Source organism: Pollicipes pollicipes, unplaced genomic scaffold (genome assembly GCF_011947565.3).
Source record: "Pollicipes pollicipes isolate AB1234 unplaced genomic scaffold, Ppol_2.1 Scaffold_6686;HRSCAF=7923_pilon_pilon_pilon, whole genome shotgun sequence".
Taxonomy (NCBI): Eukaryota; Metazoa; Arthropoda; class Thecostraca; order Pollicipedomorpha; family Pollicipedidae; genus Pollicipes; species Pollicipes pollicipes.
The window spans coordinates 34,311,301-34,328,750 of record NW_023596921.1 but is presented as its reverse complement, the minus strand read 5'-3'; the positions used below and the strand labels follow the sequence as shown (position 1 = coordinate 34,328,750).

The 17,450-nt window shown below is 58.9% G+C and overlaps 1 protein-coding gene across 1 annotated transcript in view; it reads left to right on the top strand.

The window, feature by feature from the left end:
* Window positions 1-102: 102 nt before the first annotated feature.
* Window positions 103-17,450, top strand: part of LOC119108218 (serine/arginine repetitive matrix protein 1) — a 61,137-nt gene continuing 43,789 nt past the window's right edge. The window contains exons 1-5 of the mRNA XM_037231801.1: window positions 103-311; window positions 459-808; window positions 875-1,044; window positions 1,294-1,455; window positions 9,655-9,790. Of these exons, the coding sequence (XP_037087696.1) occupies window positions 103-311; window positions 459-808; window positions 875-1,044; window positions 1,294-1,455; window positions 9,655-9,790 (1,027 nt within the window). The remainder of the gene's footprint in view (window positions 312-458; window positions 809-874; window positions 1,045-1,293; window positions 1,456-9,654; window positions 9,791-17,450) is intronic.

Here is a 17,450-nt window from a genome sequence, read left to right as displayed (position 1 = left end):
CCGCCGCCGCTGCCGGAGCCGGCCGCCCCGCTCGCCGCCAGGCCCGGCGACTCGGTGCTGGTGGACGGCGAGCCGGGCACGCTCCGCTTCCTTGGCCACACGATGTTCGCCGACGGCCTCTGGGCGGGCGTCGAGCTAGCGCGGCCCATCGGCAAGAACGACGGCTCGGTCGGCGGCCGACGCTACTTCTTCTGCCAGCGCGGCCACGGCCTGTTCGCTCCCGCCGAGATGGTGGAGCGGTTCGACCCTTCGCCGCCTGTGCCGACGGCGACGCCGGCTCCGGTGCCGACCGACGCGGGTGAGCGGCTGACGTCGGCCGGGCCGCGGCGACCTGACGACCTGCCGCTGCCGTTAAACAGCTCGACGCCGGTGGGCGCGGTGCCGGCGGCCGGCGCGCTCTCCTCACCGGCCGCCGACCTCTGGTGGGACCCGGACAACATCGAGGACACCGTCGCCAGCAACGTCAGCGACGGCGTCGACGACGAGCTGCTGCAGGACATCGAGCTGGACGAGGTCTCGTTCGGCATCCTCACGCCCGACCAGATGGAGGTGGACACGCAGCTGATGCTCCGCTCCGAAGACCTGAGCCGCTCGCTGGACATGCTTGCCAGCCCGAGCGCTGTGCCACCCTCGCCCGCCGACCTGAACCACACGTTCGTTGTGGAGGCGGAGCAGGCGGCGGCACGGCGCGGCCGCGGCTCACCCGCCGGGGACGAGGCGCGCCTCGTGAGGATGGCGTCCGACTCCGGCGGCGCGCTGAACATCACGGTCACCCTCAATACCGAGCCCGACTGGGAGGACGAGTTCGGCGAGCCTGCGACGGCGGCGACGCGGCGGACTGGCGCCGTGCCGCCGCCACGGCCGCCGCGGCCAGCGGCGCTGTCGGCGCCCGAGCTTCCTGCTCAGGAGAAGCTTCCTGCTCAGGAGACCGAGAGGCCCGAGAGGCCCGAGCAGGGGCACCCCAGTCGGCAGCGCACAGAAACGGCCGAGGCGGCCGAGGCGGCCGCCGACGCCACCTTCTCCCTCACAGACGGAGATGGCGCGGTCAGCTCGAATGACGTCACTATTTGCGTGAGTGATGTCACCACCAGCATGTCGAGCGAGTCGTCGGACGTGACGCTGAAGGACGAGTCAAGCGGCGCGGGCGAGGCGCTGGCCGAGCCGCCGTCGCCCAGCGCCGAGGCACTGGTGCTGGTGCGGCCGGCGGCCGAGCAGGTGTCGGCGACGGGCTGCGCGCCGGTGGTCCCGGAGGCCGGCGCCGCGGACGCACGGCCACCGGCCGACGCTCGTCAGCTACTGCAGCTGGAGCCGCAGGAGGACCAGCCGCTGCTGGAGAAGCGGGCGTCGCAGGAGCGCGAGCAGCTGCCCGGGGAGGGCCGGGAGCCGGTCGAGCAGCCGAAGCCGGAGGAGCCCGAGGAGCAGCAGGAGGTGGCGGATGAAAAGGAGCAGAGGAAGGTAGGTGTGCGCTGACGCGCACTGCTGCAGGTCGCAGCGTAGTCCGGGGCCACTGGGAAGTGGCCGTGATTGCTGTAGTGGCTGGATGTGCGTGGCCGTTGTCTCCATGGTGAGAGAGGAGTCGGACCGACCTGTATTTAGGCACGTGCATATAGGCGCACTCATTAGAACATTCACTTTTCACTTCGTACGTAACGTACCTGGGCTTAGTTTCATAAAAGCTCGTAATAGACGGACTGTAAAAGGCCCTGGATTCGCCTTGTAAATGAAAATGGCTGTAAAACCGGGCCAGCGCGCCCGTGCGTGACTGCCCGGTCAGCCAGCTTCGGTCATCCCGTTCCTGTGTCTCACTGGCTCCGGAGTGATTTCTCTCTCGTCGGGCCCTGATGGCCGACGGTCCAGCGAGTGCCTCAGCGGCTCCTGCCGGGCGCCACCGGCCGGCGGCTGGGAACACGGCCACCTGGCCCGGCCTGGCGCCGACCACGTGCCGTGACACGGGATGGCGGCAGGGCCACTTGCCGTGACACGGGGTATCGGCAGGACCCGGTTTCGTGACACGAGGTGTTGGCAGGACCAGGTGTCGTGACACGGGGTGTTGGCAGGACCAAGTGTCGTGACACGGGTTGTCGGCAGGACCCGGTGTCGTGACACGGCGTGTCGGCAGGGCCACGTCGCGTGACACGGGGTGTCGACAGGACCCGTTGTCGTGACACGGGGTGTCGGCAGGGCCACGTGCCGTGACACGGAGTGTCGACAGGACCCGTTGTCGTGACACGGGGTGTCGGCAGGACCCGTTGTCGTGACACGGGGTGTCGGCAGGGCCACGTGCCGTGACACGGAGTGTCGACAGGACCCGTTGTCGTGACACGGGGTGTCGGCAGGGCCACGTGCCGTGACACGGAGTGTCGACAGGACCCGGTGTCGTGACACGGGGTGTCGACAGGATCCGTTGTCGTGACACGGGGTGTCGGCAGGGCCACGTGCCGTGACACGGAGTGTCGACAGGACCCGTTGTCGTGACGCGGGGTATCGGCAGGACCCGGTGTCGTGACACGGGGTGTCGGCAGGGCCACGTGCCGTGACACGGGGTGTCGACAGGACCCGTTGTCGTGACACGGGGTGTCAGCAGGGCCACGTGCCGTGACACAGGGTGTCGGCAGGACCATGTCGCACGCCATCTGACGCGCGCGAATAACTGTGTCGAGTGTCCTCTGCATTTATAAACCGTGGTGCATAATTCGACATCGATTTGAAGTCCTGGTGACAGGCCATTTACTTCGCATGATGATGATTACCACGCAAGAACTAGAGCACGCGACGGTCTGACATCATAGCCACAAACAACTCAAGACTTTGACTTTGATGAGCGTGCGGCAAACATGAGCGCGTGGTACCATTGAATGGGTAAGCCTAAGCGACCTTGCAACGATCCCTCGTGTACAAGCTTCGAGGGTTTTTGCCTTGATTATACCATGTTTGCCCGGCATATGGCCTGTCTTCTGAAGCAGATACTTATCGCTGCTCCTGGATGGGTATCATTTCGGCGTAGCGTTCGCCGAGACATCCCTCCAGTGTGTCCAGTTTCACTCTGGTCTCCATTCATTTCCCTGTCCCGCGGCCTTAATCCCGTGGGCCGGCTTCCGCCGTCTTCAGCGCGTTTGGAAGTGGAAGTTCACGGTGGCTGGTTGCCCGTTGCGTGCCGGAGCCCGTCCGGCAGCCGGTACTGTGTGGTCCTGCTGATTACCCCCGGGCCGGGCGTGCCGTGGCCCGTCCGGGCGTGCCCAGCGCGTCCCCCCCCCGTCCTCGCCCCCGCCCCGCTGCCGCCCCCGCCGGCGGCCATTTATTTGACGTGGCAGCGACTGGGCACACTCAGAGACGGTCCCGGGCTTGAGAGTGTTTCCATCTGCCGGCGCCTGGCGGCCGCCGCTTGATAGGTGGGATGGCGCGTGGTTTTGCTGGCAGGGTGATTTGCAGTTTGAGGGCCCGTAATGCCAATTACGCTGCCGGGCCTCGGTTTTTGGCACAATATGCTGGATTGCTGCATTCTGGAGCCGTTGTAACGCTGTGAGAAGCTGGTATGAGTGCATTCGTTTATATTCATGATGTGTGCAGTGATTCGATTCATTGACATGCGATTGAAGTGCGGGGCGCAAGAACAGCAACGAACATTTCTTGCCGCTCTTGTTTGCGCCTTCGTGCCAGATAATAACATTCCGTGTGATATTTAAACCTGAATCATATGGAACCTTTTGATAGGAGTGAAGGATTTAAAGCGTATCGCTATCTCAGACAGCGACACGAGCTGACTACACCGACGGGCTCTCCCTGCACCTTATCGTATTTACACCTTATCTCATTCAACCGTATCGTGTCTGGGCGGCCGGTGACTGACTGCAGGGCTTATCCGGTGCACAGCTGACCTGCTTCCCGACAGGCTGGCCGCGCCCAGGCCGACCGCCTCACTCGCTGCCGAGCGTGCGCGGATCTTCCCGCACATCCACCGTGTTCTGCGCACATGCACGGTGCTGTGGCGGGCCCCACGACCTCTCCGCACACGTGCTGTGCTACCTGAATACCCACCGCCCTCAAAGGCCTGTCGCTGCCGAGCGCTCGCAGGCTCCTTAATCGCCATCGATTGTTCCGCGCTCATTGCCCCCAAGTGCTAGGTGACCACAAAACACTTTGTCCTCGCAATCCCCCATGCCTTCTGCACTTTCTCCTCCCGGTTTGTCTTGTCTTCCACTTCCTGTCTTCCGCATTTCCACCTTGTCCTCTTCTCGCACTCGCGAACATCACAGACATCCTCGCGCTCGCCGCAGCGTCGCTTCGCCTGACTCTCGCGGGCCGGACGACCCAGAGTCATGACCCAGCCGTGAGTCATGACTCTGGACCCATCCGTTCCGTAACGGTGAATCACGGCGAACCAGGGCAAGGCGTCCTCGACTGTTTATCTTGTCGACGGCATATACAGTTGCCTGAGAGGAATAACTGTTTGACGGCGCCGTGTATGCAACACGTCCAAGCTCGGCCAAGGCACGTGGCATCTAGACCTCCGTAACGCATCACAAAACTTATCAATATTTTTTAAATTTCGACTGGGTTGTTTACATTTGCCAAAAAACTTTGAAGCGGTGAAATCGTTGATGACACATTTGCGATTCACATGAATGTTTTGTTTAGCTCGATCACATTTTATTAGTTCTCGAACATTCTAACGTTTACATTTCTATTTGTTTTCTTTTCGAACAATCACGCAATGACATGCGCACCGTCCTGAGTCGCGACAACGCCACCTCCCGCCGCGGGCGCCGCTCCGCGAACCACCGCGGCAACCACCGCGGAGGGACATCCGACGCCTGCCGGCCGCGCGAGCGCGCGAGCCGGCCAGCTGTACACTTCAGTGCTCATAAATGCTAAGTTCATTAACTTCACCTTAGCTTAGGCGTGAGACCGGAGTGAGTGTCACACTATATATATATATATATATATATATATATATATATATATATAATATGCATGTATATGTCGATGTCAATAGTAGTGCGCGCACGCTTTCTGACTTGGTCGGCGTTTTCGCGTTGCGGTTCTCATAGCCGGTGCGGCAAAAACAGAGAAGGGCTGGGATGATCCTGCTCCGATGGGAGGCAGAGTTCGTCCGTGGCACGACTCACATGTGTCACAAATGGCGCAGTCATGCGGGTTGATGGCGCGCTGTCCTGCTGTAAGTCAAACAATTTGGACCTTTTGTGACATTTGATTATGTGAGGTCCCCGCACCTTTTGTAACATTTGATTATGTGAGGTCCCCGCCCTGTCCTCAGAGGGGATGTATACGGGAGGGGGACAAAAATGGGGCGCAGCGTCTCATTTTGTGACCGTTTGCATTACATGCAACTACCGCTTTATGCCATCAGTCCTCGATTTGCTCTGGTTCCTTCTGTTCTGTCTTCGTTGCAATTTGCCATCCGAATGCGACCATACAAACCAAACTTGAAAATTGCTTGATAGTAGTACCTTTCCAAAGACATTTGAGTCTTATTTTTAAAAGGTCTATGGAATGTCTGTCTGCAGCCAGAGTTTTTAACGTTGCCTGTTTGCATCCGTTTGAAGGTAGTGTCCCAGCTTTGGGGCATATTTTTGAAAAGATAACTGTGCTCTGGTAAAACCTCAGGACCATTCACATCTAATGATAACACTGAGTAGTGTCACTGCAGCACCATCAAGATAAGCTAAGGATATACATTTTGATTCTTTACCGAATTACACTGTCAACCTTTGCAGCAGCACCGCAATCCATCCTTTCTTGGTTGCCATAGAGTGTATTCCAAGCCCGCAATAGCTGCAGCTTTCGCGACCGCCGCCATCACGATGACGACAGAATCTGCTGAGGGCCGCTGTCAGCGGTTACGGGTTAGATGTACTACTTTTGAGCTGTTTTAACCCGCACATTATGGGCCTGCGGCATTAAGAAAAATCTCTAGTTATGAATAACGTCACCACAAAGGAACGCTTGTGATTGACACAGCGGGCGACCGGGGCCAGACACGGAGAAGCGCATGGGTTAAAGTTTGAACTAGTGCGTCACTATAGACCGCGTGGCATTTCGTCTCCCAAAGCTGAAGTGCGCGGCGAAAAGAGCCGTTGTGGGAAACACCGCATGGCAAACGAAATAGGGAATATATCGAAGCCATAGTATATCATTTCGTGTAATCTGCGAGTTACTAGCCCCTTGTTTGCGTGTCTTTTTCTATGAACCGGGTATTTCAAGCTTTCATAGCTTTTATTGCACAAGCATTTTGGCAACTTTGCGTGTGGCAAACTTAATAGAACACAGACGTTGGGAAATGAATGCAAATGAATCGCATTACATTCGTAGGAGTGGGTACGAGATGCAATGATCAAGTTCTGAATTTCTCCCGCAGGGGCGGCAACTTCAAAGCAAAATTATGAGCTGTTTCGAAAGATTTGGAGAAAACTTGTATCACCGATCCAATCGGACGCGTCCGAACCAACAATAAGTGAAAATACAAAAAGGTGGCATATTCCCTTTGACGCGCGCTCGGGTGGGTGTCAAACTGACCCTCCGAATAATTTTTCCAGAATGATTTCCGAACGGTGCCACGTAGCCGCTCCAAACTTTGCATAGCTGTAGAGAGTTGAAAAGCGGATCGTTTGATAAAAAAGGGATGCACCTTGTAAGGTCACTGACGTATGGAAGGACAAAGTTAAGCCATGGTTGTCAGCGAAGGTCATTTCTAGGGGAATCGTTCAATGTAATGCAACAACGGAGTGTTAGGCGAAGCCGTACATATCTGAGAAGGTTTCTTGAGTAACAGATCAAGTAAATTTAGAAACAACCGATGCAATTGAATTAGTCAGGCACGAAGATCAAAACGAGGTCAAAACTAACCTGCTTTTTCCCTCGAATTTGGTTTCATGGGGTAGTTTCTGGTGCTTATTTCGAATCTATTGATGACACGTACGGCAACAGACATGTTTCATGGTCTAAAAGAATCAAAGTAGGTCGCTGACCTCAAATGACCCAGGTCAACAATTTGTTTAGGAACATGCGGCCTGGCGTAATCCCTGACGCTTATTTGGATGGTAGTACAGGAGCAATCTCGTAGATATGTTGCCATCTGGGCCCCGTAAAGGTCAAAGTAGGTCGCTGACCTCACTGACGTTTTGCGTAGAACATATATCTAGCTTTACGGCGGTTGCATAAGAATGTCTGAGGGCACTTGACACACCAATTTGGAGTTTGACCTTGTTGGACCTTATCTGACCTCAGGATCCTATCAAGACCTTATCTGTCCTGGAAACCTCAGATTTTGGCACAAGCGAGCTCACGTACAGGTTTATGCACTCTGTGAGTTTGGCGTTTCTAGCAATCTTAGTTATCGATATCGCAGGGGAATCAAATTGACCCCCACCCGAGCGAAGGGTATTCAGCCGGCCACCCGGGCACGTGTTAAAGGTCGCAGACCCGTCATATTTCGTGACATTCCCGCCGCCGGTCAGTCGATGCGCCTCAGTTTATACGTAGCTCTCGTCGCCTGTAAGTCCATGCATGCCTTTGACTCGGGCTTCTGGGAAGATTTCAGTTACCTCCAAGCTCTCCGCCTTGTGTTTTGGGCTGCATTGCTATTGAGGCTCACGTGACAGTTAACCCTGGCCGCCGCTGATGGGCTCAGAAACAGGTCAACTGTGCTACCCACCTACGGTTCTCAATTGTAAGCTGTTAAGACGGCAAATCAGAGCACCTGCTTTCTTTTATCTTTGTTCTCAAGGCTCAGTTTGTGCCCGCGCTAAAGAAGATAGCATTGCCAGCCGCGGTAGGTGAGTATCTGTCGTACAATCTGCCGGTCAGATAACAGGAGATCTAAGAAGCGAGCGGCCATTGTCAGTGCCTGGCCAGCCTCTGAGCTCGAGGTCACGCACGCCGCCGCCGCATCCCCGGGGCGTTGTGTGGAAGAAGTGCTGCGTCTTCTGCCCCGGAGAGCCCCGCAGCGCTGTGAGTCTGCGGTGATACGCCGGCGATGAGACAGGTCCTTCTCGTGTGTTGAGTTCATGCTGCTGTGAATGCTCTGAGGTGTTAATTAGCCCCGTTCGATGAAGTCCACCTGTTTGTGAGACACCATCGGCTGAGTGGTCCCATCTTACTCATCAAATTTGCGTGACTGAGTTTATTCCGTCTTAAAAGGTGTGGATTACTGGTCCTCCGCGATTGGGTGCTCCACCCACCTTACGATCTAGGTTGTCTGTCGGGAGTCGGCACAGTTCACGTAGCCCCCTTGTCCGGTGGGGGGAGGGGAGTTAGCCAGACTCCATCTGTTCCGGTGCCGCCTCTGCGTGGTTGCCGTGGCGGCCGGGCGTGACCGGTCGGCGGGGGCGCCGTACCGTGCCACAGACCGCCGGCTCGGCCGACCCCCTCCCCGCTGGATGTGGAGCGCGGCCGGCGGCCGGCCGCCCGGCGGTGGAGGGCGGCGGGCCGCCGGCCGGTGCAGCGTCGGTCCGCCGTCGTCGCCGGCCATGTGAAGGGCCTACCAAGCGGATAGCTCGTCGCGTTTTCAGTTTAGATTCAAGAAATCATCCAGGCAAAAGCCAGGTGGCCTGGCTTGACCCATACCGTCTGGGCTCAGGGCTGGGCCAACTAAAATCGCGAGCAGGGCGAACATGATCGGCTTTGGTCGCCGAGCTTTGGACCCAGTCTCTGCGAAACCCCTGCTTCCACTGCTGAATGCCTGGCGACCTCCATTGCACCCAGTCCTCTTGCCGCCGCGCAGTCGCTCTCTGTGGACGCCAACTGGACGCCCGTTTTCCCGGGACGCCCACGTCGGCAGGAATATGTGCACGGCTGTGTTGGCCGGTGCACCGCCGCGGAAACGCCGGGGGCAAACGAGGTCAGCCGAGGCGAGCCGTGCCGCGTGCCAGCTTTACGGCCGGCGGCGAACAGTGAACCCGTGTTGCTGTGCACCGGGCCACATCAGCGGCGCGTCGCTGACGCCTCGGGCTGCGCCGCCCACGCCACCAAGGCAGCTCCACTCCACGATTCCAAGGTCATCTGTACGCTCTGTGCGGACACTGGCAGGGGTTCGCCGCAGAGTGTGCGGTGAAGTTGTCTACGTTCCTCGCTTGAAAGACGTCGCGAGCGCCGGCGCCGCCGCGCGTCCGCCCACCCGGCGGCCCATTTCTGGCCGAGTCGGGAGGCAGCTCGTGCTTCCGTGGCCGCCGGCGGTGGCGGGCCATTGCGGCGCCGGCGGCGGACTGGCGCGCTGCGCCGGAATCGGCGCAGCGGCCGGATGTTTGGAGGGCGTGTATTTGCCGCTGCCGGCGCCGCCGAGCGACCGGAGGTGGTGCGGATAATATGGTGTTACAGTCGGCGGCTTCACAGACAACCTGATGTTTGACGGATGCACAGGGCGGGCCTGTCTCTAGACGCCAACTTCAATGTGGCAGTGAAATATATCGATGATGGTGTCACAGACAGCACCAGGCCGCTGGTCCCTCCCCTTCCTTTTTAACTTCCCGTACCTGACATTGGGGGGGGGGGGGGGACCCAGCCGTTTTAGTGTTTGTACTTGTCACGGCTTTTTGTGCGCCGTTTTTGCGTTCACATCTCTGCCGGCCGGATGTGTCGACTTCCGGCATCGGTGCCGTCGACGTCGGCGACGTGTGACACATCGTTGCCGGGCCGCAGGACGCGACCGGGCCGGACCGCAAGTCGGTGGTGTTCAGCGAGCCCGAGACGCAGCGGCCAGACCCGGCCACTAGCTGCGCCATCTCCACCACCAGCATCGACGGCGGCTACCAGGGCGACAGCGAGTTTGACACAGGTACCGGTCGGCAGCGGGCGGGACAGGGGGATGGCGGCCCTGCGGCCTGCGCCCGGCGCCATCTGTGGCGTCAGCGGATCTGGCGACGTGGGCGGTCAGATGGGCAGCAGAGCTAGTCCGAGTGGCACGCTTGTGTGGTGGTGAGGGACGTCGTTTCATTTCTGGTTGGCCGTATTTGCTTGCATGTTTATTTGTTCTTCTGCCATGTGGACGTACCATTGTTTTCCGAGTCATACCGTCAAAATGAGCAGCCAGATATGTCAGAAACACCGTGGGTATCTTGCTCTTCTCTGGTGTAAATGCAAGTTAAGTCGTCGGTAGAATGAAACGCGGCAGTTCGGTTGGCTGGTTTCGAATTAGAAGCAACAAAAAGCTTCTTGGCATCCCGTTGCATCGCGTTTCAAAACAAGCACTTATGTCAGAGGAGACGGACGAGGTAAACACTGCACAACCTTGGGAACATCTTGGCGGCATATGGCTGTCACTGCCGCGTCGGGTATGTTGAAGCTCGTCACCGTATCATTGATCTCCAGCATTCTGTCTCGAAGGATTTTTGTTACGAATCGCAGTGTCCCACGGTGACAGTCGCGGCTTGCTAGGTGATGCGAGCGCAGTACGAATAGCTTCAGCACCAGATCAGTCCGATAACCGTCTGCTGATGGTGAGAGCTGCCCGTCGACTCCAGAGTTGCCTGGTGACTAGATGACCTGACCTGGGAGTCCGCCGCGGCCCGCCCCGCCTGGTGGTCGAATGTCGCGCTGATCGGAAAGCTCCTGAGCACCGAGCAGCAACCCTCGGCACCAGGCAGCACCCCTCAGCGCCCCTTAGCACCGAGCCGCCCCCCTCAGCACCGAGCAGCGCCCCTCAGCACCAAGCAGCTCCCCTCAGCACCAAGCAGCGCCCCTCATTACCGAGCAGCGCCCCGCAGCACCCCGCAGCACCGGGCAGCTCCTCAGCACCGAGCAGCACCCCTCAGCGGCCCTCAGCACCGATCAGCGCCCCTCAGCGCCCCTCAGCACTGAGCAGCGCCCCTCAACACCAGGCAGCACCCCTCAGCGCCCCTCAGAACCGAGCAGCGCCCCTCAGCACCGAGCAGCGCCCCTCAGCACCAGGCAGCACCGAGTAGCTCATCAGCACCGAGCAGCGCCCCTCAGCGCCGAGCAGCACCCCTCAGCACCGGGCAGTACCCCTCAGCGCCCCTCAGCATCGAACAGCATCCCTCAGCACCAAGCGGCGCCCCTCAGCACCAAACAGCGCCCCTCAGCACCGAGCAGCACCCCTCAGCGCCCCTCAGCACCGAGCAGCTCCTCAGCACCAAGCAGCGCCCCGCAGCACCGAGCAGCGCCCTGCAGCACCGAGCAACGCCCCTCAGCGCCGAGCAGCACCCCTCAGCACCAGGCAACACCCCTCAGCGCCCCTCAGCATCGAGCAGTATCCCTCAGCACCAAACAGCGCCCCTCAGCGCCCCGCAGCGCCCCGCAGCACCGAGCAGCGCCCCGCTCGGAGGCGCCAGCTCCGCCAGCGGCGTGCACAGACGTCCACACGAACAGATTGGGGTGATGCCGCGAGCGGCGGTGCCAAATGGATATGCAGCCGGAGTGCTGGATGTGTAGGTTTCCTGATCCCACTGATCACGTGCCGTCTCCACCGCCGGTGAACCGTGTTTTGTGTCGATGTCCCCCTCCAGTGACCTTTCAACTACTTTGTTTTCGTGAGGTTCCAGGACCGGCAATTACACTCGTGCCGTAGACCGCACGATCGTGCGTTATGCAAGACGCAATTGTGGCTGGATGTGTTCGTTTGCGTCCGCCTCAGCATCCGCACTAGAGTCACCCCAGGAATTTAGATCCATTGGAACACAGACGTGTAGTTCTACCAGAACGAGATCAGAGTTAACCTGGTATTTCCGATGACAAATACGAAGTCATATAGCTAACACATTCAAATTTAATATTGGTAATTGCCTAAGTTGTTTAATGCATTTGCGACAAATATGCACGTAGATAAGACAGTTGAACTAGCTGTATTCCTCGTAGAAAAACCCGAAGAATGGAGAGATAGATGCTGTGATATTTCGGCAACATACCTTTGTCGAAACAAATATTAGTAGTCGAAACTGATATTTGTTTCGATAAAGGCATGTTGCCGAAATATCAACGCATCTACCTCCCCATTCTCTTGTTTTTTTTCACAAAGAATAAGGTTATTACTATCGTCCTATTAATGTTGATGCTATTGGAATATTTTGAATACACTAGAATATTTTGCAAGCTTATACACGTGTCCTTAGGTTGGTTGCTCACATCTAAAGACGTCACTAAAGGATCGAAAGAATCCTGAAAACTCACTATCACCCTGATCAAAGCTAACCGCCCAACCCCAACAAACCGTAACTGCTTGTTCAAATGAACACGGTGCCGCTGTAAGCGGGGTCATATCTTCTGCAGATACGTCACGTTCCGGCACGGAGCACCTTACGTGCTCCAGCACATGCCGTGCGCAGTGCGGTGCGCGGTGCAGTTACCCTGCTGCGCCGAATGTGGCCGTGCCCAATGGCGCCAGCAGGTGGAGCAAAATCAAGTGGTCAAATAATCAGCCTGTGGCAATCTATCAGTCGTTTCGAAACGAGATCGTTGGCTCTTATAAGAGCTGCTTAAGGATGTGATCGATAATTGCAGCGATATTACTCCACCATGTGCGCCCACGGCGCTCAGTGGACCAACTGGTTGCATCACTGTACACCCATGTGCACCCATGTACATCCACACACTCAAGACGGGTGAAACCATACACCCGCGGGACACAGCCTCTTGCGGGAAGAGACGTCGATATTTCAAGACTTTTGCGCGTCGACTAGAGGCAAACTCACCGACCTCGCGTCGTGGAACTGCTTGCGCCTTCCGTTGTGGACGAGGTACGCTGATCGCTTCGCTGAACTCAGTTTGGCATCGCGACCAGCGCCGCAGATCGCGGTCGTCTCCGCCGGTCGGCCTCGCGCGGCGGCCACGCTCGGAGTCTGTGCGCGCCGGCCGAGACTTCGCCTCAGTGGCGGTGCCACGCGCCGCACAATGCTGCCCATTAGGGGCCGGCAGCTGGCAGCGCGGCGCCAGTCGCACGGTGAATGGCACAGCGCGCTGGGCCTCGCACAGGGCCCCTTCTGTTCGCCTCTCGCGTATCGGACGTGATTTGCTGGCCGCCGACTTCAATGGGTGCTTGTGTCGCGGATGCGCAGGACATTTGCCTCTATCAGGGAGGCATCGGATCTTTCTCCTGGCCGTCCGAGATGGGCGGCCAACCGCTTGGATATCTGCCTACGATCGGACTATTACTGGAAAATCAGAACTGCCCATGGACCACCCGAAGACGATCGATCCGAGACCGCGGAGAAGACGGTCAAGTGGCCCAGAGTCCGGCGTTTCTCATTGGCTACGCCTTGAGACGCAGCACGGCTCTCAGCCGCCATGCTGTTCAAAGAAGACTCGTGGAATCGCTTGAAACGTTCCTTTGCGGTTTCTGCGCTTCACGAGATCCTCAGCATCGAACGTGAAAAGGACTCATGCCATTCGGCACGCAGCTTCAGCGTGGTCGGTACGCCGACTATTCTCGGCTCACCAGCGGCCGTGCTCCGTTATTCCGTTTTCCGCACGCCGGTGTCATTGTCCGACAACAATAATGACGGGCCAGGTGTGCGTGTAATTGGCCTCAATCGCGGCGGGGCAGGGCGGGGCCTTCGGACACCAACAGCACGCCGCCGGTGTCTCCTCTGTTGCGGGCGGCGCGACCCGTGCGAGAGAAGCCGATGGGTGCTCGGTGGGAGGCGACACCCGATCATGGGTGCGAAGAATCATCAGCTGGTCCGGGGTGCGGAGGACAACAGACGTGGGATTGTTAAGAATGGCGGTACCTGGTGCGAGGCGTTGTGTTCAGCAGCGCTGATGTGAGGGTGAAGGGAACAGCAGAGGCTGACTGAAATGTAGGGAACGGCGGTTGAAACAGGTGTGCAGGAGACGACGATTGACGTGGCTAGTACACTGCACGACAGAGGGCTGCAGTTCGCGCGGAAACATGTCCCCAAGACCTGAGCACACCACCAGCGCGACGTCCTCGCTTCGTCGGGCCCTGTGTTACCGTGCCGAGCCGCACCGGACCGGCCAGCCGGGGGCGCCGAGGGTGTGGCCCTGCTCAGCGGCGCAGCACGGGCGCGCGCCAATCTCCGGGCGTGGTTACGGCCGTCTGGCGGCAACCTTCGCCGGACGACGAGGACCCGGCCCCGGAGCTGGTCCGATCCAACGGCGCCCGGCCACGGAGCCGGTCCGATCCGCCATCACCCGGCCACGGAGCCGGTCCGATTCACCGTCACCCGGCCACGGAGCCGGTCTGATCCGCCGTCACCCGGCCACGGAGCTGGCCCGATCCGCTGGCACCCGGCCACGGAGCCGGTCCGATCCGCCGGCGCTCGGCCACGGAGTCGGTCCGATCCGCCGGCGCCCGACCCCGGAGCCGGTCCGATCCACCGGCACCCGACCCCGGAGCCGGTCCGATCCACCGGCACCCGACCCCGGAGCCGGTTCGATCCACCGGCACCCGACCCCGGAGCCGGTCCGATTCACCGTCACCCGGCCACGGAGCCGGTCCGATCCGCCGTCTCCCGGCCACGGAACCGGCCCGATCCGCCATCACCCGGCCCCGGAGCTGGTCCGATCCGCCGGCGCCCGGCCCCGGAGCCGGTCCGATCCGCCGGCGCCCCGCACCAGTGACGGCCGAGTGATCTATGCCCGTTGGGACGCGGACGGAGACATGGTGCACTGAATACGTCCGCTGGCGTGTGAAGATTTAGAGCAGGGCGGAGATGTCTATGGAGGCGCGACGCTCGGTCCTCGCAGCGATCGTGTCGTTCTGACGAGGACCGCTCAAAGCAGCGCTGATTGGTTGCGACATCACAGGTGGTTCGAGTAGATCAATGCTCGTTCACTGCCGTGTGTGTTGTGTGTTACGCTGGCGCGGTCTTACCACACAGGACTCGCAACCACGCGTGGGCGCGGTTACCGACGACCAGAAAATGTTCAGCCCGTGCCCGCTCGCGACGGAAAATTGATTCTAGAGATTAAGGTAGTGAACACAACGAATCAAACCGGCCTTGAGCCACGCTCCCTGTATGTTCCCACGTCTATGGTCGTGCGCCCATCCTGTCAAGCTGCGAAACTACACAATAAAGCGATTATGCGATTGGTGTCCCGTGCTCTCTTATCAACCCCCCAATGCACTCGCCGTACCATACAGAAGCGTTCGTTTTCGTCCGCATCTGCCTATCCGTGGCGCAAATGGGAGCAGATCGTGGATAACGACAAATCCGTTTCCGCCTGTGCGTGGACAAGTTCGTTGAAATTCCACGTGAAATTCCACGTGGGGTGGCCGTCACGGATCCACCCGGCTCGCCGTCGCGTTCGTCCCCATGTTTGGCCCAGTTTTGCTCCCTGCACTGGCCGGCTCACCTGTCGCGATCGATACAGAGACCGCCCGGGCAGGGGTGCGGCGGAGCGGGACAGCGTGACGGCCAACAGCTGATCACCTAGCGCACCTGGTGTCCCGGGCCCGATAACAAAGGCGCAGGGCTGTCTGTCAGGTGCGGAGCTAACTGTCAGGTGTGGAGATGACTGTCAGGTGTGGAGCCGACTGTCTGGTATGGAGCTGTCTGTCTGGTATGGAGCTGACTGTCAAGTGTGGAGCTGACTGTCAGGTGTGGAGCTGACTGTCTGGTATGGAGCCGACTGTCAGATGTGGAGCTGACTGTCAGGTGTGGAGCTATTGGTCAGGTGTGGAGCTGACTGTCAAGTGTGGAGCTGACTGCCAGGAGTGGAGCTGTCGGTCAGGTGCGGAGCTGACTGTCAGGAGCGGAGCTGCCGGTCAGGTGTGGAGCTGACTGTCAGGAGTGGAGCTGTCGGTCAGGTATGGAGCTGGCTGTCAGATGCGGAGCTGACTTTCAGGTGTGGAGCTGTCGGTCAGGTGTGGAGCTGACTGTCAGGTATGGAGCTGACTGTCAGGAGTGGAGCTACCGGCCAGCTGTGGAGCTGTCGGGTGTGGAGTTGACTGTCAGGTGTGGGGCTGACTGTCAGGCGTGGAGCTGACTGTCAGGTGTGGAGCTGACTGTCTGGTATGGAGCTGACTGTCTGGTATGGAGCTGACTGTCAGAAGTGGAGCTGTCGGTCAGGTGTGGAAGTGACTGTTTGCTGTGGAGCTGACTGTCTGGTATGGAGCTGACTGTCAGGTGTGGAGCTGACTGTCAGGTGTAGAGCTGCCTGCTGGGTGTGAAGCGAATGCATGTATGGAGCTGTCATGTGTGGAGCTGACTGTCAGGTGTGGAGCTGACTGTCATGTGTTGAGCTGTCACGTTTGTGGCTGTGAGGCGCGCTCCGTCCGTTGGGCGGCCGCCTATTTTTGACAGTTGTTCCAAGCTATACCGGATGGGACGCACTTTGGTGGCGCGGACACTTCTCTGTGTGGCGTGACCGCGTGAGCCTCGCTCTCTGGGGTTTTCCTGACATCATCGCGGGGCGTGAAGCTCGAACTAAAGCCCGGCCTGTTTGGGTCTGGGGGTAAATAATCCTCCTCTGAGAAGGTCTAGACAAGGTTCGGCGATGTGACGAAGCCAAGCAATCAATGTTTGCAGCGGTTCGTTCGAATGACGAGTGTGTGTTCGAGGGCCGGGTGAGGCTGCGGATTATCATGAGGTCATCTATGATAGCAAAGGTTTTGCCAGGCTCGAGATGTTGCGACTTGCCTATCTCTTCAGTGATGCAATCGTGCCAGTAGGTGCGATGTTTCGTTGGCGTTACCCGTATGTAGTGCGTCCAGATTTCAATGCGAAACGTAAGTGACCCAGCCATCCTACTCTGGTGCTATCTCGGGGTCCTTTCGACTGCAAGCACAAAAAGGAACCGCTAACCAGCGATGATATCACTAATTTTGCGAGAAAAGCTGCCGTCACAGAAACGACCTTCACGCTCGGAACCGGTACCTGGAGGAAGGCAAGCTTGTTTTGTGTCTGCCGGTGCCGCACGGCGCGGCCGGGGAGCGGTGGCGCCGTTCGGGTCTGGCGGTCGCGACAACACGCTCCGTTTGGGGACACAGCCGGCGGAGCACGCAATCAGTAGCGTCGCACCGCCGCCGCCGCCGCACAATCCAGGGGCGCCGGTACAAAGGCCGCGCGGCGCCCGGACAGTGCGGCGATGACTGGGAGCGCCGCTTTCGAGCCGTGGGCGGTCACGACGCGCCTGTGTCGCTCCAAGCCGGCCGAATCGCGGCCGAATCGGTTCCGGTGCCGCTGCCGGCCGGGCTGCCGGCTGCTGGCGGCGGCAGCTGGCCGCATTGGGACGCTCCGCGACCGCATTGAAAAGACGCGTTGTCAGCGGCGCGTGCAAGTTTGGTGTTTGGACCAAAGTTCCGAGGAGCTGGATTATGTTTGTGCTATGGGCAGCCTTGACAAGTGGAAGTTAAAATGCACTTCTGGAAGTGCGCTTAATGTTTTCAATGCTGCCAAACTCAGTCCACGGCGCGAAAACAGTTGTAGCGAAAAGAAAACGAGTAAACAGCCTGCTCGAAAGATTCATTACTACCGTGCCGAACACTCAGCAAAGTCTATACGTGTCCTGCAGAAAGTGTG